Below are 25,313 nucleotides of genomic sequence, written 5' to 3'. Positions count from 1 at the left end.
TCTCTACAGTGAAATGGCAGCGGAGGATATCGGTGCAGTGGTATCGTGGGCTTCCCCATGTCCTTTTATCTGTTCCTACTTACGGGATATGTTGCAGTTTCTGTAACTCTCTCTGTGTTGAATGTGCTTAATGAATACTAACACAGGGCTTCGTATGTGCACTGAGACTGTCACATGTGAGCTAGCTAAAGCGTGGTGCTAATAGGGGTAAGGTTATGAGTAAGATCCCCTGTGTGGTGACCATTAGGCGTCCACAGGGCGCAAAAGGAAGTCTTCCCCACTGTGCAAATGCAAGGGATAAACTCAGTAGTGACAGCTCTTAGAGGCGTACTCCTGTGCTCACAGAATCTGGGGTTGTGGTATGTAACCACTGATTGTTTTAGATTGTACAGGTGTGCTTCACAAACTAGAGTATATGTCAAGTTAGTTTTAAGAAAGGTTAGATCAGCTCTGTGTGAAGAAAAACAAAATCAAGACTCATTAATACTGGAAAAACTTCTGTGTGGTAGAAATGTCAAAGTAACAGCCTGTAGACAAACACACATAACACACATTATTAATCATTTATCACCCTGTAACATCTAATAACCACCATTACACTACATGTACTATCTATTATGCATCACACAGTACTTTGTCTGTCTCTGGTAAAGATGGGATTGTATTATAGTGTTGTATGACTGCACATTAAGGCCTTTAAAATAACTAAACCAACTGTGAGGCAAATCATTTCTATTCATTTATGAAACTCTGTATGTGAAGAGTTTCTCCTCAAAGTCATGACTAAATGCAGACACACAAAAATGTGTGTGTTTTTTCTTAAAGATTTATAACTGTGCTGATGCACAACACTCCAATACATGTACTTTGTCATGGTGACATGTGCAATACTAGAGTTTGTGAGCGCGCAGCTGATGTGAGAAAATCAACAGCATGTATTTGCTCTTCTGCATCCTGGCATCAGTATCTCCTGGCGTAGCAACTGTCTCCAAGGACGAAACAGTGGCCAATCAGGGCTTCAGCCGACTCTACGTGGGGGCGGCCATCTTAGTGCTGCTGAGACTTCCTGAACAGCAGGAAGTGGGCAGATGGTGTTTTTTTTTCTGTGTGTATCAGTATGTGGATTTGTTTGTGTGAATGTGTTGCTAGGAAACTTCTTCACGCTCCTTCTCAAACAGATCCCTGCTGATTGAATTTAACTGAAATGATGTTAACTGTGGGGAAAAAAACACAACCACATTCTGAGCTCTCCACCTTCTTCACATTTGGATTTTATCATGACTTCAGAAATCAGTTAGGCTCCTGCACTTGTGATTATCTTTGAAGAATATTGAGTTTTTGTTGTGAAAACATCAGCACTATAAAAATGGCGTGATGTTTAGGATGTGACAGATTTACTACATGGCTGTTTTGGTTCAGGCTCTTTACCAGTGCTTATAATACAATAATATTATAGGCTTCATGAACATAGGATTTATTGCAGTACTGTTGGATTAGAGTGTATTCATTTTAGCTGGGTGGAATTAAACCAGCAACTGTGGGAACACGTTAACTTAAAATACTGTACATCCATGTCAACTTTCAAAAAGTTCATCAGACTTTTTACAGAGGGAGAACACAATTAGTTTGATGATGTGGACAACTCATGACAAGTGTTCACTTGATTGACAAGTGAAACGGCCAAAGACTGCACTGCATCATACCCACACAGACACAGACAGAGTGACTGACAGTTTTAATTACCGTGGTAACACCTGTCATTTCACAGCTCAGTCAGTTGTTCTGAAAATAGCCCAGGCTAATCAAGTGTGTGTGTGTGTGTGAAGAGTTTCATCTGTGGCTGTCATTACAGATAATAAGCATAGACTGTCCTGTAATTTATACAGTAACGAGAGTACATGGGGAGATAAAAATAAAAGAGAGCAGCCACTATAAAAAGTCACGGAGGGAGTGATGAAAATGAGGGTTGGTGTGATGATGGTGGTTTCCATACATCCATCCATATTTACCAGACCCGGGCAGAGGCTGTAAAACGTTTGTAGTTTTTAAACTGAGGCTGTGGTAAGGTTGACGTGTCAGTGGACTCCAGTGATGACAAGCTTTGACTAGGAAAAAAATGATCACCAATAAAAAGAACTCATGCTACTCCAGCAGAATAATGCACTTATGTAGATCTATTCATGTGCTGACAGCTGGGTTAGGGTTACGTGAGGAGAAGTGGCCTGTTGACTGACTGAATCACTGTGAACAGAGGACGTACCGGGTGCTAACCTGTTGAAACTGGTATTGGCAGTTGACTTGATTTTATTGAGTTGGCTGTAGAAGTTTTTGAGCTCATTACTGGGTTACTGCAAGTACACAAAGAAACACAATCCAGGTCGTTTTACTGTCTTCTGTCATGCTCCTACAATTCCTTTGTCATTGGACTGTCTTGAAGGGACATGTCAGTTTGGTGGCACTGATGAATGGGTGATGTTTTGAGTGAGTGACAGGTATTTGCAGGATAAAGGACGTGTTGTGCAGCACAGTGTAAAATGGTGGGATTGTTGCTCTAAATGTTTAGAGACCTGCGATAGTGTTTGACAAAACGTGCTTTCTGTAGGCACCTGAGTAAAACTGTAACAGGTCGCCATGGCATTTAGTACACACATTCATGTTTCCCTCAGGATGAGTTGTGGCAACAGCTTCTTACACAACATATGTGCTGTTGCAGTTTAGTCGCACAGAAACATGCAGGCGTAGGTTTGCTTTTATCTGCAGTGGGACATTTTTGGAAGAGATGGCCAAAATAATACACCCACTTGTTCTCTGTCTCTCTTTTCTCATTTATATGCACACGTGTGCAGACACATATGCACATAAGGATCATAAAGACAAGATGTTCTCTGATTTTAAAGATATTTCACGTGTCTTCCATGAAGATGTCAGAGCTCACCTGAGAGGCTGCAGCTCAGAATCCTGTCTTAGTGACCAACATGCAGTGCTAACTGCTCCTTTGCCACTCATGGAAAGAGGGAGGGAGGCTTTAAATAGTAAGTATTTCTGAGAAGGTACATGTTTGGATTGATTACAGAACACTGACTGTAGAACTTTGTTCTTAGCCGAGCTCAGCTGATACTTTTTTTGTTTTAAAGGATCCAATGTCTTAATTAACTTTTTATGTCATTTGGCATTATTGGTTTTTAACCACAACACATCAGCAAAGACTTAACTAAATGAAATTTAAATATAATATCAACTGATTTTATTTGGTCCATTGAAGATGTTTCCTATTCTGTGACACAGTAAACTATCGACATCTCAAACACTTTGTGCGCTCCGCTCACCTGGATATCCAACTGGCTAGCTTACGGTTTTAACTAGTTTAGGCATATCTCCAACGTCCGGGCAACCGTCGTCGTCGTCAGGGGCAAATGCAAGTTTTCTGACAGCTGGGTGGAAGACCCAGCGTTTAAGGACTGGCTCAGGCCTGTAGTAGGGAATAACCGGCAGGCTTATTGTTCAGTTTGTAAAAAACATCAGTGTGAACTGGATGGGAGCTAACGCACTTCTGTCGCATATCCAATCCACTAAACATAAAAATGGAACGCGGCCAGTGAAAGCAGTTAACTCTACCACTCTCAACTTTCTGTGCTGCACCAACACCACCACCACCGCAAACTAGTGCCACTTTACAAGCCAGCGTTACGGCTCCAGCAACTACGCCTGACCTCCGGGTGTCTATGGGCGCCACACTGCGTGTAAACACTGCGTGTAACACTGCGTGTAACACTGCGTGTAAACACTGCGTGCGGACAGAACTTTGCCTCGGTTCTCTTCATGTTTTTCAGCTCTCCTGCACACTGATCATGGATCAGCTTCATGTATGTAAAAATAGGAATATTCAGAAATCGTATTTCCTTTTCATTGAAAGTAGTTGTTTTGAGTGGTGTCACATCAGTTTTCAACTACCTCCTCTTTTGTGCACAGTTTGAGATACAAATAAAAAGCTTCCCAAAAGGCCCAGAGAGAATCGGCATCAAGTCAGTTGGAAAGCTGTAATATTTCAAACACGTGTGGGCAGTGCAGTTTGAGCTCAGCGCCCAGTGCTCCTCAGGCAGCAGGCCTCAAGGCTAACAAGAAAAAAAAAATCATGAATAGAAATGGAAATATATATGAAACGTGTGTCTTTCTTGCTCCCTCTTCTCTTTCCTCTTGTCCTGAGAGGAGTATGATGAGGGCCATAATCTCAGCAGCTATGAATAATAAACGCTGTTACATCACCAGCTAAGAGGAGAGGACGGACACAGATGGAGCTGGAATCAAAGGAGAATGTGCAACCACAGCGAGGAGACAGGGACAAACACGGACACTGGCTGATTTCCTTTTCAATCACTGATGGTGGATCACTACAAGAAGACTCACTGTCTTTACCAACACCACTGCCTCTAGCACTGCAGCAAGATGACCCACCACTACAAGGAGTGTTTAGTTTAGATTTCATATAGTTAAATTGATGAAAATGAAAGGACCCAAACCAACAATGAATGTATCCTGCTAATAATCCTGGTATATCACAGCTCATAGTGTCTGGTCAGCTTGTAATGATCAGCATGTACGCCGATCAGGCGTGGAAACCATGCGTATCTTAGCCTTTCATATTGTTACCAATACCAACAGGTCTGCTGCTGCTGCTGCTGCTGCTGTCACTGCTGCTGCAGTAGTAACAGGAACATACTGTAAGTCACAACAGTTTTAGTCATGTAAATTCTACTGGTATTAAATCATTATTAGTTCCTGTTCAGCAGCTACTGCTGCCATATTTATCATTAGTAATACTGCTATTGGACAGTATTACTAATGATAAATAAAATGATTCAGTGTTCAAAAACATGTGTATTGTATAATAAATTCATACAATCAGTGATTCCCATTGAGCTTTGTGTCTACAGGAACATTAAGCAGTAAACCTGTAGAAGTAATGAAAGAAGAGATTAAAGGAGAAATCAGATGAAAAGAGAAGATGAAAGAAACAATGCAAAGGCTCTGCTACAGGTCTCCAGAGGTACACGGAGGATTTACTGGGATTTACACCGGGAACATACACATTCAGCTGCTGTTTCCTCCACTGCTTCGCTCAGACCTTCTCCTCTGACTCATGGTACCCTTACCTCTTCCTCCTTCCTTCCTCCTCCCCTCTGCTCTCTAGTCTGATCCTCTCCCCCTTATTGTTTTCTTTCCTTGTCCTTATTTTAAAACCATTTTAAAATTTCCATAGGCTGGAATGAACAGTTTAAAAAGAGAGACAACATTGTGTTTAAGAAACCGCACAGGAAGGCTGCTGAGGCCGCTGAGGCTGGCACTGTGTGCGATGAATGGCTTGAGGACCAGTGGGTCCAGATAAGACAAGGATACACAGAGGGAAACATTTGGAATGCCGATGAGAGCGGAATTAATTTTCAAGCTCTACCTTACGGCACCCTGACCTTTAACTATGACAATAAACGGGTGGAGAAGGAAATCTATGGAAAGGATCACCGCCCTCTTTGCCTGTTCTGCCTGTTCTCACTGGCAAAGTCAGAACCCTTGCTGCTTCGAAAATGTGCACACACTGCCTGTCCATCATGCAGCCAGTGCTGGATGTGCTAACTGTAACCAAAAGCACGTGTGAAGGAGACCGCTGGCTCTCTGCAGACAGTTTGCAGTTTGCTACATCTTTTAGTGTTTCAGTCTACCTGTCACCAGGAGCCCAGTTCTTCCACCATTACAGGGAGTTATACAGCATTTTTCTGATATTTATTAACACAGAAATAGTCACGAGTCTCAAGCCAGTTTAAGCTGCAACCAGATTCTCAGAGGACTGACAGAGGAGACAGTGAAGAATTCTCTGCTTTTCATTTGATTCTTGGTCAAATTGACAGTTGTTCACTGAGAACCTTATTCTCTACACCTCTGAGAGAACTAACTCACATATCTAGTGGGGGGATTTGTGGGAGTCGTCTGTTGTGAGTCCCCCAACTTTATGAAAGTGAAATGCTAAGTTGTTGGAATGCCCCTTTAATACAGCACAAATTAAAACTAGGTCCTCAAATAACACCTCTCTGATAATCGTTCATACACTCGTCCATACACAGTACACAGTATTATACACTTGGTAGCAAAGAGTAGTGTGAGGGTCACGTATGGCTAGGCTTACTATACTGTATGCCTCGTTAGCATTTCATTGTGTGTGTGTGCGTGTGCGTGTGCGTGTGTGTGTGCGTGAGATTCATACACAGTGTTGCATGTACACATTCACAAACTTACACTACAAACACAAACACATGCACACCTCTGTAAACAAGGTAAACACACACACACACACACAGTACTCGCAAACACACACAGCCCCTGACCTTGTCATGGCCGTGTCTCATTTCCCTTGTTGCTCATTCTAAATTGTAATAACACGCACACACACACATTTATCTTGTTTGGTGTGTGTGGAGTGTTTTAAATATGAGGCTGTCCTTTTCAGCCTTATTGTAGTCACACTGACCTTTCCAAAGGACACCTTGTGCATGTAGAGAGGACAGAGTGTGAGGGGGAAGGCAGCGAGCTTTGGGACCGTTGGCTCCTGTGCACAGCCTACAGCTCCACTGCTGTGAGTGTGTACATTTATAACAGAGGGAATTACAGCAAGATCATCACTCTGCCAGCTGATCAGCTTTTCAATAAAGAGAGCTGTATCCACAGTCCTGTTCACAGCCGCCCAGCACTGTGGTGCCACTGACAAAACTAAGTTGGCTTTTAGTCCTCACATGCTCTCTTTAGGGCTGCTCTCGATTCTGAGCTTAAAATCTTAATAAGGCTTTTTATTGAATGTCTTCAGTATTGTTTGTACTGAGAGTCTGATCAGCAAACAAGCTGGAAACCACTTCACTGCCTTAAAAGAGAAACAGTTGACAGAAAATAATTGGAAAATTGGAAAATAATTGTTTGTTATTCAAGCAAAAATGACAACAGACAACTGCTACTTCTCCTTTCTTTTGGTAGTTTTTATCCTTGTGTGTGAGTTATTTATCATATCAATATTTTCTGGATTATAGACTAATATTAAATGTTTATTATGTTTTTTTCTTTCTTTATGTTTTGTGCAGCCACTAGTTTCCACATCAGTCATGACTTGTGTCAAGAAACTGACCATTTATCGGAAAGTTGCGTTTAGATTTGGTGGAAAAGGCTCAGTTTGATCAGCAGCAAGGATTCCTCTGAGAGAGCTGATCCTACCACACTGAACCACTTCATGTGCTCAGCATGAACCAAAAGCTGAGCACATAAAGACGCAACCCTGTCTCTCAGAAATTACTTTTGTATGAAACAATTTTTTTAGGTTTTGTAGGAAATGTAATTGCAGCCAGATGATGTTTTCTATTATTTTAATGAGGAAATATGTTTAACCAAAAATCTAAACCGTCACCTGTCCCTAACCATAGCCAAAGTGCGTTTGTTGCCTGAACTGCAGAGCTTGTGTTTCTGCTCTGATAGTTGTGCACTTTGAATGTCCACAGTCTAGAAATATATGAATCCAATTTCTAAGAGAGGGTTGAAGGATGAGGTTGTGGTGATGGAGGGAGCTGAAGCAGAAAATGATGCTGGCATGAAGGTGTAGGCAGTTTAATAGTGAGAGGTGTCTGGCTGCAATCTAGACCTCTAGAAATATGATGGATGTTGTTCATCAGCTGGTAGCATGAACATAACAGCTGATCCTTTAGCGGTTTAGCCAGTGATGTAGGTGTGTACTCCAGGAGCAGAGAAGCAGCATCTTCATAACAAACCAACTGGCAGTCCTCTCGATCACAAACTAGAATGGCACTCAGCAGAGCACAGATAGTAAGTACAACTGTGTAAAGTAGATTCTGAATTTTCTTCCACCAGATCTGGATTACTGTCAGGATCTGCACCACACTGAGCAAACTCAATTTTTTACATGAAGATCCAAAAATTATTTCCTCAGAAACATTCTCTATCTTGCACTCTTAAGCAAAGTGATTACAAAAAAATGGATGGATCTGCCCCTTTAACTGGACCAGTAATGGGTAATGGGTGTAATGGGTTCTTCCCTGGCCCAGATCCCATCTTGTTCAGTACTTTTGCGTAATCCTGATAGCAAATAAACAAACAAACCAACTAACAGTTGGGTGAAAACATTACCTCTTTGTTGGAGGCACATGACACGCCAGCGCCACTGCAGCTGATGGTCAGCGCCATGGACAGCAGTCCTCGGAGACAAGCCTGAGACACAGCTCCTGTAGCCCAGCTCACACCTCCACAGTGGAACACAGCAGCCACTAATCACACTCCTCACAAGCTGCCCAGCCGAGGGTGCCCGAGACACCAATTACAATGCAATGAAAGAATGACACATAGGCCCATCTATGGGATGTATGGGCCCTTTGATGGCTTGGTGTGCCCTTGGGCTCTTTGGTGCTATAAGCCCAGCTGTAGTTATACCACTGCACAGGACGTATTTTACTTTGGAATGTTCTCTGACTTCGATCATATCATCAACTGGAACGGCACTCGGTGGAGCACATACCTCCACCAAGGCAAAAAAATCCCTTTAACAGGGTTCAGGAACGTTGTAGAAAGTTCCTGAGTTCGCCCCTTTAACCTGATCTGCACCACATTAATTTAATGGGTTCTTCCCGGGCCGTGCTGATAGGTTCAGTACGTTTTGTGTAACCCTGCTGACAAATGAGCAAACAACCCAACAAACAAACCAGCCAACAGACACCCATACTCCTGAGCAACTATGTCCCGTGTGTACACATTATACAGTCAAAGAAGCTCTGAGATGACATATGCAGAGTGAGCTGCGTCACCATGTTACCATGCAAATGTTGAGTGCCAGCATGTATATTCACCAAAGCACTACGCTCCGAATTATGAACAAATATGGATACAGAATAAACACACACACACAGAAGTGAATGAATCATCAGCGTGTGTTTGGTCCCTGAGGTTTTGGACTCATGCTTGCATGTTAGTCAGGATGCATGTTAGTCAGGATGCATGTTAGTCAGGATGCCTACACACGTGGAAAACATGCAGTGACTCATACGCAGTCAAATACACACAAAGTTTATTTTTCGCAGTCGCTGTCAGAGCTACACATATCAATACATACCTAACATAAATTTGTGCATGGAGGCTAATTCCTGACTTTGAGTAAAGTATACATACTTGGGTCATGTGATGACATATTAGCACATTTCATTTTACATATACATGATCCTGGATTTTCATAAACTCCATTTTGATTCTGTTTTTGCCTGCAGGTTTCAGCTGGAGTCATTTAATGCATTCTGTGCATAGTCGTGGGTCCAGTCTATGATTCCTGCACAGGATAAAAATTCAAACGAAATTCACAGGAAATGATGCGTACATTATTTGTATTTATGTTTTGATCTTGCCTTTGTATCAGTTGCATTAAATATATTTGTTTTTGTGTCCACCTGCCCAGTGACTGCAGATGGAAATGACTGAATACGTCTTTTCTCTTTATTTATTTATTTATTTATAAATATAAATGAAATAAACGGAACTAAACTTGCGCTGGACGTGTGGCGTGCAGAGGGAAAAGGCTGGTTAGTCTGATGAGCTCAGGCAGATGACAGAATTACAACATGGTTGACTCTCTTCCTCTTTTCTGTCTTTATTAAAACATGGTGATGAATCTTCTATGTCCACAGTTTGTTTGGCTGTGTTGTAAGAGCACGTGCCAGTTACTCTTCTTCCGCTGCGCCTCTGATAGAGGAACAGCTTGTTGTGTGGCCCGTTCCTGTGGGACCTGTGTTATTAAAACATACCTGCTGTAACCACCAGTCACCACAGACGCCATTAAACGAACCAGGACGGAGATCATGGGCCTTCCAGCTCCACTCAGTGAGACCATGTCATCAGACTATGGGCTACATGATGAAACAGTAACATCAGTGAATGAGCTTTTATATCGAACCCTGATTTAGATGTAGTCAGTGACTCGCACATTTCTCCTAAAGAGCTAAATAATATGAATGAGTGATGTATCACACAACGCTGTCACATTCATTCAGTGTCTGATGCACCACCCACTCACACATGAATGGCACAGACATATTACCTCACTGCAACCCTGACTTTAATGTGCTAGATTGGACCTAATTGTTCAAATGATTCTAATTAAGAGTAAAAATTGAGAGTGTGTGTTGCTCTGGAGATTTTTCTTTCCAGTTGTTTGTCATCGATGTGAATGCATTCTGTCAAAACGTCCCACTGCTGCTGCTTCTTCCTGCTTGTGCAGAAAGTGTGAACTCCCACAGCGACGCTGATCACTCCCACACAATTTTTAATCAGCACAAATGAGTTCTTCTCACAGTTACTCGACTGTTTGATAACCCACCTTAAGAGAATGGAAGCTGCATCTCCTTAGCTTTGGTTGGCTAAACTGTCCAGCTAATGACTCAAGATTCTTTGGATTTTTCTTTTATTTTGCCTCTTAGTGGAAAAATATAAACAATAAATAAAACTATAAAAAAACATTAGAATGAGAGCAGCGCTCAGGTTTTTTTTTTCAAGTGAAAGTACCAATACAACTACAGCAGGAAAAATATAAAAGGCTTCATGTGGTTGGAGTCTCAGCAGTGAGAGCAGTGGTTGTGCAGTAAACTGTCACCTGTGGCTGATAGCTTTTTATCTCACACATTATGAGATTGTGAAATGCCGCAACAGCATTTTACTGTTGTAGCTGCTACAGGTGGAGCTGGTTTTACCTGCTTCATCCACAGCTAGCTAGTTTAGCCCTGTGGTTCCCGACTTATAGGACGAGCCCCTCCAAAGGGTCTGGAGGGTTCTGAAATGATTGATGGGAGAGGAAATCTTTTACCATTTTTTTTTGTATTTCATAATTTGACCTCTTTGCACTTCCAGTGTTGTACGTTGTACTTCCATGTTGTAATTAACAGCTATAGCTTTCATAAAAATGTAGAGGAGTTAGTGTTTCTCTCTGTAATGTTGCAGAGTAGAGTTAAAAAGTCAAATAAAATGGAAATACTCAGGTACAGTACCTCACAACAGTGCTTCAGTACTGTACTGTGTTTGTGTTTGTGTGTACTGGGCACACAGCATTGTTTCAGGTCTGTTACACAGTGTTTGAGTCAGGTGCAATCAAAGGAATTATTTAGAGCTGCATCATTCCCCAGACACAGAGACGACATTCATCCTCGTGTCCCCATGATGCTCTAATGTTGCGAGACAATTTGTGACTGTGTGTGTGTGTGTGTGTGTGAGTGTGTGTGTGAGTGTGTGTGTGTGTGAGAGTGAGAGAGTTTTATTATCTGCTCATCTCCTGTTGACCAAGTTTGAAGGTGACTCTGGTGAGAAGCCACATGTTTCTCTTATTGTTTTCCCATGAGCCTCTTTCTCATTCTCACCATCAGTCTCACCTCCTTCTCCTCATTTGTCTTCTCTGCCCCCCCCCCCCCGGTTATTTTTGTATTTCTGTCCCTTCTTGTCTTCCTCTGGTCCAGCTCCACTCTCTAACCTCTCAGCTGAAGAAGATAGCAATCAGTACCAGCTGCTTGAATTGTATGTCACCAAACAAAAGCCCAGATGAAATGGAAAATAGAAAGAAGAAAAAACACTCTTTCCTACAGTTCTGTTGACCAGTAACATGAGAAATGGTTCAATTTGCCACTTTCATTTCATTTTCCAGTCAGTCAGTTGTTATTTAACACCTGTTGGTTGTATGCAGAGTGTTCCTCTGTCTGTGCAACCCACGTTTCTCAAGAGACACATTTGTGAAGTAAAGATCACATTGTGTTGAAGAATAAATGAATGATTGAGTTATTAATTATGCTCTGCACAGGACTCTTTGTGTTTCAAGCTGCTGTGAGCACCTCAGTTTCATAACACTAGCTGCTGATCCAGGCTTGTGTTTTGGCAGAGCTTTTTACTGATGCATTCAGTATCACAGATACATCTATTATCAGCATTTCCTTATTACATTCATAAAATGGAATCTGGACAGAAATATATTTCCTGCAAAACATAGTAGCTCTGGCAAATTATTTGTCTCTGAACATAATTTCTTGGAGACGGGGTTGGTCTGTGTGTCGCTGAGCTGTAAGCCCACAGGTTCATGCTGAGGACGTAAATCTTTAAAAACACTGTATATATCAAACAAACAGGAACTTCTTTCAGCCGTGGATTAGTCCACGTTCTGGTGCTGTGGGCAGCAGTCACCCAGTTTAACACTGGCACTGGTTTGTTGATGAGTTTTTAATAGTTTTTGGAAACAACAGCTCAGTGGCACATAGGAATAACATGGACTGAACATGTGAGTGATGAGTGAATAAACAGCATCACTTCAAACATGAGAAGCTCAGCTGAATACTCACTTCTATCACATATAACTACAGGAGCTGGAGTCTGTGTAATGTAATGAAAACACACACACACACACACACACACACACACACACACACACAGTGACACCCTTGGAGTCATGAATGATGTCATTATTGATAATAATAAGGTGATTTGAATTCCAGTGTGTGTCTCGTCCTTCCACCACACAAGCCCGTGCACCTCTCCATGGCTGTCTTTGTGTTGCCATGGAGATGGACAACCTGTGTTTGTGTTGCGTGTTATTGCGACCCTGAAGGGGTTACGAGGGGAAATGAGTGGTGACGGTATAAAGTTCACACACAGTGTTGTGTGTTTGTGTTTGTATCTGTGTGTGTGTGTGTTGTTTCGTCAGTGTGTGACTGCCAGTGAGCATCTGAATGTAACTGATTTCTTCTCTCTACGAATCCTCCCGATGGTGACGTTGATAACACAGTTTGTTATTGATGTCACTGGGACGGAAACTTTTATAGATTTTTTATTTTTTCCTACTTTATATTCCAAAATGTAGAGGCTCTGGATGACTAAATATAAATGCCCCGCCTCCTACATAAGCTGTCATTATGCCCAAAAAATTTTGAATGGCTACAAATGATGTCAGAGACTGTTTGTGAGTACAGCTGGTTATTCCATGAACATGTGCACTGATATGCTGTAGCACATGGGGCAGTTTGAATGTGTGTTATTCTATAACCCTGTATACAAGGTTTAACGGGGTTTGGTATAAACTCATTCACTGTGTAGAGAATAAACACTGAGAGCATTCGGTTCAGTTCAGTTCAGTAGAAAGTTTGATGACAGAAACACAGAAGCTGAGTTAGTGAAGCTGTATTTAAAATAGCTGTGGTTATAGAGGAAAGATATCAGGTCTTCTTTAGTTTGGATGAATACCACTGACGTGATAAACACACCTATAAACAGTATGTGTAACCGCTCTGAGCTCCTGTCTCTGACATCTGTCTTACCTTTCTGTCTCCGTCTCACTCCCTCCCACAGAAACCTGTCCAGGAACCCCATGCTGACCACGTTGTCCTGGCAGATCTTCGAACACCTGCAGCTCTTTGAACTGTAAGTTGACCCTTCTTTCCTTCTCATGCCCACACTGTTCTCCCTGGTCCTGGTTCTGCTTCCATTCGGCCTGTGTCAGTTTAATGAGAGTAAATGGTTCTTTCACAGATGGAAATGAGGCTGAATCATTGTACAGTGTCTGCTTTCTCAGGTTAGACGCACCAGTTTCTTTAAAACCTGTGTGCTGAGTGTTGTCTGTAACTTGGACTTGTAACATGGATGTTAATGGGCCACGTTTCAGTCTCTGTTTCACACATGTTCACACACACAGCTATAGATCCCCTGTCAGAAGACACGTCAGTGTTTGCATAATATGTTATCTCTGTTGTACTCCATGGTTAAACATAACATGATTAAAGAGAGAAGTCACTTCACCATCGCTGGCATCAGCAATAGTAAGCATACAGTACAAAAACAATGATTCTCAGTGGGATCTTAGAAAAGAAAGAGTGAGACAAAAAGACAAAGTCACTGAAAAGCTGATGTGGAAAAGTTGATGTACATGTAAAGAAAATACACTTTGCCATTCTGTTACCTCCTCTTACTTCTGCTTTAGACAGAGGTTTACCATAAATAAAAAGCACCAGCATGTCACTGATGCACAAAAAAGAATTTTCTTATAAATTCTTATAAAGTTTCCTGGACAGATCATTTTGGTTTCAACTAAAAAAAGAGGCAAAGTTCATTCTGGGTTAGTTAGTGGCTTTGAGTTTGAGGAATATCTTTAAAAGAAAAGCTCCACAGAGTAAGTGTTCAGGTAAATATTGTCTTATTGGTTGAATGGAACGCTGACCTGCTGGGCCCTGACAAAAATTACTATTCATTAGAAGTGTAAAGAAAACTGTTTCCAGTTTTCTTATCATTAGTGCCAAACAACAGTTCTTTTTCTGGAAATAATTAGAAAATAGTTCTGTAAAATCAAAATACCAGTAAAAGCTCTTAATGACTAACATTTAATTTGACTGAAAATTCTGTCATTTGTTGCCCTTAAGTTTTAATGGAAGCACGACTAAAGTCAGAATTGGTATTTGGATGGATGGATCATGAGAGAATGGACCCCTGGACACAGATATGTCCAAGGCTCAGCACCTCTCCTACATAAGAGTAAGACACCCAGGGGACCGTCGGGCTGAGATGCAGGTTTTATTCTCTTAAAGCAGAGCTGTTCTGATTCATAGAGCTTCATCCATGTGACCATGCGGCAGAATCTCTGTGCTGGTGTTTTATCTCAGTTTACCTCCACATGAAGTCCCAGCTTTTCACATTAACACATCTGCTCCAGTGTCCTAAACAAACGGTGTCACTTCTGTCTGGACCAAACTGAAGCAACATAAATGCTTTATTCTGCGAGTGTTGTCACAGCAGCTTGTTAAAACATGTCGTCTTTTATGTGCCCTGCTTGATTCATCGGCTAAATTACTGCTCCTTCAGACAGTCAGTGCAGACAGTCAGTGCAGACAGCCGCGGAACTCACCAGCCTGAAATGTTTTTTATGCCCTGGCATCTGGCCCGATGCCAGGGGAAAAATCAGGGGCAGTCAGAGGCGGAGAGACTGTGGAAGAGGAAGAGGAAGAGAGTGACAGCCTTTCCTGGGCAGATTAGAGGCTGGATCACAGCATGAGGAGGTGCAGGGTCTCGCTGTTCTTCAGCAGAATATGCTGAGACTGTAACGGACAGGATCAGCGTGGGCTGAGGGGAATCAAGTGGCAGCAGCAAGATGACCTTTATTCCCAGTGTTGGCAGCAGATTACTGTACATATGCAAAAAGGAAACTGGCCTGAGTCCTTCAGTATAAGATACCATGTCATATCATTTTATGTCATGTCAGATATATCAGGGTATATCATATATCATATCATATATCATATCATGCATCATTTCATATTGGTCGTATCCTGTCATATTCTATGTCATGCTGTGTCATGTGATATGTTATCTTGTGAAATACCATTTAATATGATGTCATCTTATGTCATGCCATATACAGCCATATTCTGTCATATGATGTGATGTCACATGGAGGGCAGCTGTGGCACAGGAGGTGGAGCAGGTGGAGCAGATGAATGACATGGGTGGTGGTCCACATGTTGATGTTAAACCTACCCTGCATGGTAGCTATCACACAGTGTGTGTGTGTGTGTGTGTGTGTGTGTGTGTGTGTGTGAGTGTGTGTGAGTGTGTGTGTGTGTGTGTGAGTGTGTGAGTGTGTGTGTGTGTGTGTGTGTGTTTTTATTTTAATAGCATCCAGTGCTGAGCACCAAGTGTCCCTCCCCCTGACCAGACCAAAGACCAAACGCTGAGTTGTTCCTTTGGTTTTACATGAATCTGGACATATATCGATCTCTACCACCTCTGCACTCTAAAAACTGCCCTTAGGTATGAATGTGTCTCTTTATGTGTCAGCCTTGTGATAGACTGGTGACCTATTAAGTAACCCGCCTGTCACTCTGCAGAGCTGGGACTACCAGCTGGGACAGACCCCAGTCCCTGGTGACCCTGCCCTTGATAAGTGGGTCTACAGAAAGGATGGATGGATGGATGGATGGATGGATGGATGGATGGATGGATGGATGGATGGATGGATGGATGAATGGATGGATGGATGGATGAATGAATGGATGGATGGATGGATGGATGGATGGATGGATGGATGGATGGATGATTCTGCTGTCTTATCACAAGCATGAACTAAAATGTAATCAAGCCATGTAAACTGGCCAGCGTAGTCTCTTCAGACACTGACTGATGAAGAGACATGAAACAAAGTTAATGACGCCTTTTTTTAAAATGGTGATTTATTCAGCAGAAGCTGAAATCAAGTTTTTCTCAGTTATAAATATGAATATATAAAAAGAGACAAGCAGAAAAAATAGAAAAACAGTGGAGGATAAAGTGAGCAGGTCCACACATTTTGGCCATAATGTGTAAAGGAAATAATGTTCTGAAGTTACCCTGAGATAATGGTCTGAAAAAGAAATATGAGAAAAACAGAAACATAATTTGTCTTTTTTTCTTTTGATGATGAGTGGTGATGAGATAATGGCTGTGCAGTTATATATATATATATGTATATTTTATTGTTCTTTGTTTGCATAGTGCAGTGGCCCACTATCACACATGGCTGAGTGCCTGTTCAGCGTAGCTTACTGTGTGAACATGGAGCAGCAGACCACTGCTTTATGTGTTAAATCTAATGCTGTATTTAACCCAGCTGAGCCGGACCTTCAGGATCAGTGTCTTCCTGATCATGTGGCAGGAGCGTCACTGCCTGTGCGGCAGTGTGTAGGTACATTCAGTGTGTTTGTTACGTGCTCTGCCAACATGACCCTGTGAAGCTGCTGTTAGCTATTCGGGCTGAGATATTTAAAGCAGAGCTGCCGGGATGCTAATGCGATGCTAGTGCGATATTTCAGGCTACGAGCTGGTTGAGGCCGCTGTGACTGTTTGCACTGCTGTGGGAGAGAAACGTGGGTTACTGCAGGTCAGCGTTTGCTTTCAGGCTCCGCTGAGTATTTTTCAGTTCTGTTCTGATGGAGCTATTTCAGGCATCAGGGATTATATGATTCATGTTTTCACACCTGGTGAATAATAGCTATTATAGACACTGGTACATGCAGAATTAATGTTTTTAAAGCTACGGTCATTATAGCAATAGGTGATTTAGATTAATGACATATTATATTTAACAGTGATAAGATGTCCTCTCCTCTCCTCCCCTCAGTCTCCACCTCTCTTTACTGATTTCGTGTCTCAGGCATATTTTTCATCCGGCTGCCAAACTCAATTTAGTCAAAGCTTTCTAAATGTCTTAAAAAATAAAATGGAACTTTCCATCAGAAAGGATTGGAGGAAATGAGTGAAGCAAATGTCATGAAAAGAACATCCTGCAGAAATGTTGAAGCTGGAGTCTTTTAAGATAAATACTCGGAGCCGCTCTCTGTGGACCTTTAGACGTGTAGCTTGAGGACAGCAGTGTTAATCTGTATGAGCAGCCTGAGCGGTTGTTTCACACGTTTGTCAGATAGCAGCTGGATTGCTCTGCCTCAAATGAAGCTGCTGTCAGACCCCACACACCTCCTTTAATTTCCAAAACAACGCCAGGAAAGTTCACTGAAACAGAATGGATTTTGACAATGTGAGACATTTACACAACACTGTGTCACTTTCAACACCTATAGCCAGTGTGAAGAAGAATAAAATGTGTTTTGATTCTGAGTCTGATTTTAGTTTTCCTGTATGGGTCGAGAACATGGGTTGTCTTTCCACTCTTAGACATGCAGAGGGTGTCGGCCTCCAGGACCCAGACTGGTAGATGGTTCCAACAGGAGACGTGTCTGATAGCTGAAGGCTCTGCCTCCCATTGTACTGTACCTCCGATCTAACAAGACAACTATCAAGACGAGTCCTTAATCTGAATTCGCAGGTCATTTGTAACTTTTAGTTTGGTGGAACACCAAATGGCAGCTCAGTCTACTGATCAGTTGATGGTTATAATGCCACATTGTGCAGTGCGACTGCAGCACGGTCAGTGTTACTCATTCAGATCCTTTTGCATCTGTATTGCATAATATTGAATTTCATTATTGACCAAACACTTTTACACTTCAGTCAAACTGAAGAGAATCTTGGCACATTTAGTTGCTTCATTCAGCTTTTCATCATTCAGTACATTATAACTGTTGTGTGTATGATTTGTGTGTGTTTGTGTATGTGTGTGTGTGTGTGTGTGTGTTTGCATAATAGTGTGAGAACTGCATCGTCTGTGAGTACTTGTGTCCATCTCTGCTCCACAGAGTACAGCATATATTCTTCTCAGAGGAGCTGTCCTGTTTCCAAAAGACTAAAATACACGCTCTGCTTCTCTGTCTCTCTGTCTCTCTGTCTCTCTGTCTCTCTCTCTGTCTCTCTCTGTCTCTCTCTCTCTCTCTCTCTCTCTCTCTCTCTCTCTCTCTCTCTCTCACTGACATGTGCACACGCAAACTTGTACTTCTGTCTTTGTGAGAACATACACACAGTGTGTGTTTTCTGGTGACTCCCATCCCGCATCATCCGCACTACCTGGACCCAGTGACTGACCACAGGTCAGTCTGCACTTTAATGCTTCTAATGTGCTGATTTACCAAATTAACTAATTATAGGTATCATTAATCCAAACTACAGCTAGATCCCATCTTATGAATAAATCAGGTAGAAACAGGACAAAACACAAGTGTCTTGCAGTGTAATGTGACAGGCAGAGACTGTGTGGTCACTGTGTCTCTGTCTGTCGCAGACAGACAGACAGACAGACAGAGGCTGTGTGGTCACTGTGTCTCTGTCTGTCGCAGACAGACAGACAGACAGACAGAGGCTGTGTGGTCACTGTGTCTCTGTCTGTCGCAGACAGACAGACAGACAGACAGACAGACAGACAGAGGCTGTGTGGTCACTGTGTCTCTGTCTGTCACAGACAGACAGACAGACAGACAGGCAGAGACTGTGTGGTCACTGTGTCTCTGTCTGTCGCAGACAGACAGACAGACAGACAGACAGACAGACAGAGGCTGTGTGGTCACTGTGTCTCTGTCTGTCACAGACAGACAGACAGACAGACAGGCAGAGACTGTGTGGTCACTGTGTCTCTGTCTGTCGCAGACAGACAGACAGACAGACAGACAGACAGACAGACAGAGGCTGTGTGGTCACTGTGTCTCTGTCTGTCACAGACAGACAGACAGACAGACAGGCAGAGGCTGTGTGGTCACTGTGTCTCTGTCTGTCACAGACAGACAGACAGACAGACAGACAGAGGCTGTGTGGTCACTGTGTCTCACTTCATTTACAGTAAGGAAAATAAATGGAGTGGGACAGAAGTGGAACACGTCTGTTTTAGCTTCTTTTCACTTTCTGATTGATCGGGGAAAATCAGTGCATGTGTTGCCATGGTTATCAGATAATTTGCATGAATTTAAACATCACGTCCGTGTCAGTCATCAACCAGAAGATGGATTTCATGATAGGTTTTAAATTCCTACTGCTGCTCACATGAAATGCAGTGGGTCTGTTAGGGTCCTGGTGTTTGTTCAGACTGCACCGTAGACTACAGGAGTAAATGAAGTGCATTACACTGGCAGATGCAGCAGAGCACTGCATACAGACAGAAAAAACCCAGAACTGTTACATACAGGCTTGTTTCTGTGTAATCATTAGGAAACTGATGAACCAGGACTTTAAAGTGTGTGTGTTGTGGTGTGGATCAGCAGCTTGTAGCCTGGATTAATTGCTTGTTTTGGATGTTGTTCTTCTACTAAGTTCGCTCTTTTCTATGCTGTTTGTTCTGTGGCACAAAAGAAAAATCCACCCGCAGTAAGAAGATATGGATTACTGCAGGAAGAAAGAAAAACAGAAAATAGCTTTTTGTCCAGCAAACGTTAACACTGATTTGTCTTTCCCATTACATTATGAGTCGATGGAGAGTGGATGAGTGGTTGCTGTGGCAACGGGCAACTTAGCAACAGCAGTGTAATTCTCTCATTGCTCCATTACACTTTGATCAACATTTTAGCATCGATGTAGGATTATGGCTAACTGATGATGCAGCTCAGGAAACATGAAGTGTATGAGATGTGTTCATTCAGCATGTCCATCAGGCTGGATGACACCAATAACAACAAAAAACCACCTGACTGGTGAAGGAGGCAAAGACAGGAGACGGCAGCAGCAGCTGATGGTGCCAGCAGAGAGCTGCCAGCTGACCTGAGTAACTGTGTCCTCTTTTCTGACCTCATTCAGTCCAGGTGCTGAGAAAAGGGCTTACACGACACCCACGTCAGCCGCTGCATTAGACCAGCAGCTTAAACCTTCTTTTCATTCACAGCACAGTGAGACACAAAGGGTTCTGCATTCGGAGAACAAAGAGAGAGCGAGTCATAGACGTCCAGCCTACAGGGTGTTGCTGTTCTGCAAGTACTGAGATTGTGACCTGGTGAAGAGACACAGAGACAGACACTCCTGCAACATAATCCACTAACTCACTGTGGGTTTGTATGCTCAGTATGCTCCAGCCACTTACTCTTTCACCAAAGTGTGTCTAAACCGCAGTGCGTGCCTCTGCTACAGAGACCTGTGCTGGTCTGTGTGACACTTCCTGCTTTTCCTGTTACTTTTTCTAATCTTTCAGTTTGTAAAATGAACCAGAAGTTCCTCCCCTGAGTTCACCTGTGGTCGTCTTTACAATTGGACCATGAGATCAAATGCTTGTTCTCAGGTCAAGGTGACTGAGAGTGGCCACAGTTTAATGACACACACGTGGCTTTGGACACAAGGCTGTGGAAAAATGGTCAACAGATGAGTGCAGAGCTCAGAATACCTGTTAAAGCTGTGTTAGACGGTCAGAGGCAGCAGGGCCTGTACAACGTGTCTGAGGAAAAGGACAGAATGAGAGTTTTGAACATGTCTGTGATGTAAAATCTTACTTTAAGTGATTGAAAGCTTTTGGAAGTGAGAAAGAAATACATGGCATTGAAAACAAGAGCCGCCTGTCGGTACCGTGACCCACATGTTGTATGTGATGGCAGTCCCTCAGCAAGGTTCCCAAAGTGAAGCTGCGTGTGTGCTCTACTTATTTTCCTTTAGCAGAGAGAGACTGCATGAACATCTCTGTACATCTGTGTATCAGGAGGGAGATCAGGCCAGCGTCAGGTGGAAGTGTGGTCTGGCTACTTTCTCTCAGAGTAACTCAGCAAACACACAGTTATCTAAACTTGGGCTTATCAGGATTTCAGTACGCAGGAGGTTTATATGTGCAGAGACTTCAGTAAAACACTTTCATCCAAACAGGGATATCAGATAAATGGACTTTTTTTATTCTATTCAGTCTCTTAACTTTGTGATTTAAGCTTAAAAGACATCAACATTCTGCTCAGTACAGATTTAATATTAAAAGCACTTGCTAGTTTCAGGGTCAGCTCAGTTTATCCAGTTTGGGTAAATTCTGTCCCACCTGCCAGGTGAGACGTCTGTGGATGGGAAATGTGAGGTGGCGGGTGGTGGATCAGTGAAGCTCAGGCTCAGCAGTCCACAGATATTCACAGTCCTCTCACTCGTGCCTGCAGCCACACTCTCAGTGACTGACTCCACCATGCAGGGCCTTATGGAGAACAACCACCACCCACATACACACTGAGGATGCAGGTTCACTCATTACCTGTGTCCCTGTGTTGAATTGAAGAAGCGAGCCCTCACAGATACTTGAACATGATGCAGAATTCATTATCATGTAGTTTCACGTTGATCCACCTCAGGTCGCTCAGCAGCAGCTGCTCATGGTTGTGGTTAGCTCTGAGAACAGCGCCCTGGCTGCACGTCGTCATGGTGCTCGCTGGCAGTCTTTGTACCCCCTGCACCATCACATACTGCGCAGATCATTCAGATCTTTACCCATCAGCCCTCTGCTGTTAAGGTTTTTAAAATTCACTAAAATGGACGTTCAAAGCGTGTCTTCATGTTGCCTCTGTATTTACACTGCTCTCAGGCACTGGTGCAGCCCATCATACCCAAGACGCATCAGAAAGTTTCCCAGGCACCATCACTCTTTCAGGTCAGGCCTCGCTGGGTTCAGCTGGGACTGGTGTGGTCTACAGGCTGGCCTGCTGGGTGGTCCACAGAAAGGTCAGATAGAGATTACTTTGTGTGCTCCATGCACACTGCAGCCTGCAGCATGCTCCTGTGAATGAGCTATCATTCAGCCTCAGCCTCAGAGCAGGTCTGCATTTCACACTATGACTCGGGTGTAAGACCGTACAGGCTTGTGTCTTCTTGAATTGGATTTAATTGATTTTAGTCTCCATAGATTTCTGTGCAGCTGAACGTGACCTCAGTGAGTCAGCTGCTCCTTTTCATATTCAGATCCACGCTTGGTGTTAATCTGTTAATAACAGGCTAACAAGCTTTTTGTTGTAGCATAGACATCAGTGTCTGATGTCAGTGGAACGTTCAGGGAGTCCATGATTTCCTCGTGTCCTCAGACACTGACACATTTCTGTTCATACAACAATCAGGGACACGTGTTCACCAGAATCACAGGATGGAAACCTCCAACCTGTCCAAAAAAAAAAAAGAAGAGAGAATGAAAAGAGTCCTGCATACCATGAACATGAACACATCAACAATGATGAAGTATGGTGGATCGACCCGGCCTCATAGAAATGATGTTTATTTACAACTAATCAATGAATTAACAGCACTTATGTCATCGTGATGCTCAAAAAGGGTAAAAGAGTCAGAGGAGGTCCCACGTTTGTAGCCTGTACCACCATCATGTGCATGAACACTGTAACTGAGTATTTTGAGAATAATGTGAATTGGCTAAGAATGATCATGTAAAGTAAATGCTGCTGTTCAGACCTTCAGTTAAAGCTTGGTGAGCCGCGTGAAGCTCTGAGCCATTCAGGGCCTAATGCTGATGGAGGGAGACTGCTGTTCATGTGTTCTGTATCTTGGCTCATCCCAGCAGAGTTCAACAGGGTTCACAGTCAAATAATTTTACATGAATGGATGAAGTTACTTGTTAAAAGTGTCACATTGAAAATATTCTTTAATGGTGCATCATGGTTAGTGTACAAAGTGCTACAGTAAATCTGGGATACGTAGCGTTTCATCTATCACTCTCCTTCAGTTCTACAGGGTGATTGGTAAAGACGCTTGCTTGTGGGTGCTTTAGCACCGTCACCAGCACAGAAATGCTGCCTCACCCAAATGTTCCTGATGACGTAACAGCAGAATAAGCACTGGCATGATTTCCATGAGCTTTCTGCTTGCAAGTGTGAACACAAGCAGCTGAAGACATTGCACATAATTTGTGGATCTCAGTATGGATTGTAAATACAACGAAGGCCATCGTCTGCTTTCAGAAGTCATGTGGAAGATGAGCTCCAGTCTGAATCTCTTAGTTCTGTGTGTAGTATGATTTCAACACCAATCAAATGAAAGAGGAAGCATTTGGCTGAAGAGTATCTGATAAAAGTAGCATAAAGCAGATAGAGGTGAAGCACCATCTGTTTGTGATGTAGAAACTGTCACTCTCTTCTCCTGCATCCAGCTTATCTCTGTCTGCCTGCCTGCCTGTCTGTCTGTCTCTGTCTGTCTGCCTGTCTGCCTGTCTGCCTGCCTGCCTGTCTGTCTGCCTGTCTGCCTGCCTGTCTGCCTGTCTGCCTGCCTGTCTGTCTCTGTCTGTCTGCCTGTCTGCCTGTCTGCCTGTCTGCCTGCCTGTCTGCCTGCCTGCCTGCCTGCCTGCCTGTCTGTCTCTGTCTGTCTGTCTGTCTGCCTGTCTGCCTGTCTGTCTGCCTGTCTGCCTGTCTGCCTGCCTGCCTGCCTGCCTGCCTGCCTGCCTGTCTGCCTGCCTGCCTGCCTGTCTGCCTGCCTGCCTGTCTGCCTGCCTGCCTGTCTGCCTGCCTGCCTGTCTGTCTGCCTGCCTGTCTGCTTGCCTGCCTGTCTGCCTGCCTGCCTGTCTGCCTGCCTGCCTGTCTGTCTGCCTGCCTGTCTGCTTGCCTGCCTGTCTGCTTGCCTGCCTGTCTGCTTGCCTGCCTGTCTGTCTGCCTGTCTGCCTGTCTGCCTGTCTGCCTGCCTGCCTGTCTGTCTGTCGAGGTTATCTGTGCTATATTAATGAGAGAGAGGTTATCACCACTACAAAGTGGAACAACTAATTTACATCACACTCCCCTGGCCAGGTAGATGAGGGAATTAATTAAGTTGGTGTCAGAGGAGCAGAGATTGCATTTGCTGCTTGTCGTCAGATAAACTGGGATCAACCTGGGGGATAACAACGGGATTTTAAGGCCTTAAAGAATCTGCTAATGAAAGGACTTTAATTAAATCAGGCGTGAGGGTGCCACATAAAGACAAGTGTACTGTGAGATGAACCAGTACATTGGTTATATAAATACGTCGGTGGGGATCAACAGATGTGTTTAATTATCCTGCAACTGTTTCCCACTGCTGTACACTTAATTATTTTCTGCTAAATCAATACACTGTGCAGGTACGCATGGCAAAAGGTGAACTAGTGACAAAAAAAAACTATATAACACTTATTTTTTTCATATGATTATGTTATAGGGCAGCACGGTGGTGCAGTGGTTAGCACTGTTGCCCTCAAGTAAGAGGGTTCGAACCCCCGGTCTGAGCTCCTCTGTGTGGAGTCTGCATGTTCTCCCTGCGCCTGCGTGGGTTCTCTCCGGGTACTCCAGCTTCCTCCCACAGTCCCAAACACAAGCACATTAGGTTAATTGGCTACTCTACATTGCCCCTAGGTGTGAGTGTGTGTGTGTGTGTGTGTGTGGTTGTCTGTCTTTGCGTGTCGTGTGAACCCCGCCTCTCACCCGTAGTCAGCTGGGATAGGCTCCAGCTCCCTGCGACCCTGACGGATTAAGCGGTATAGAAGATGGATGGATGGATGGATGGATGGATGATGTTATAATTAACAATAAAAGTGATTAATACCAAACAAAACTACACCAAAGCAGTGAACCCCTGTTTATTACTTGTTATGGTTAGGATTAGTGGCCACCTGATGGATGTGTGTGTGTGGTGTGTGTGGTGTGTGTGTGTGTGTGTGTGTGTGTGTGTGGTGTGTGTGTGTGTGTGTGTGTGGTGTGTGTGTGTGTGTGTGGTGTGTGTGTGTGGTGTGTGTGTGTGTGGTGTGTGTGTGTGTGTGTGTGTGTGTGTGTGTGTGTGTGTGTGTGTGTGTGTGGTGTGTGTGTGTGTGGTGTGTGTGTGTGTGTGTGTGTGTGTGTGTGGTGTGTGTGTGTGTGTGTGTGTGTGTGTGTGTGTGTGTGTGGTGTGTGTGTGTGTGTGTGTGTGTG

The 25,313-nt window shown here is 43.4% G+C and overlaps 1 protein-coding gene across 1 annotated transcript in view; it reads left to right on the top strand.

Annotated features, from left to right (window-relative positions):
* ntrk3a (neurotrophic tyrosine kinase, receptor, type 3a) overlaps positions 1–25,313 on the top strand; it is a 122,288-nt gene that overhangs the window by 35,888 nt on the left and 61,087 nt on the right. The window contains 1 exon segment of the mRNA XM_041038353.1: positions 13,402–13,473. Within this exon segment, the coding sequence (XP_040894287.1) occupies positions 13,402–13,473 (72 nt within the window).

This window comes from Toxotes jaculatrix, chromosome 5, assembly GCF_017976425.1.
Source record: "Toxotes jaculatrix isolate fToxJac2 chromosome 5, fToxJac2.pri, whole genome shotgun sequence".
Classification (NCBI taxonomy): domain Eukaryota; kingdom Metazoa; phylum Chordata; class Actinopteri; family Toxotidae; genus Toxotes; species Toxotes jaculatrix.
This window is presented reverse-complemented; position numbering and strand designations above follow the sequence as displayed.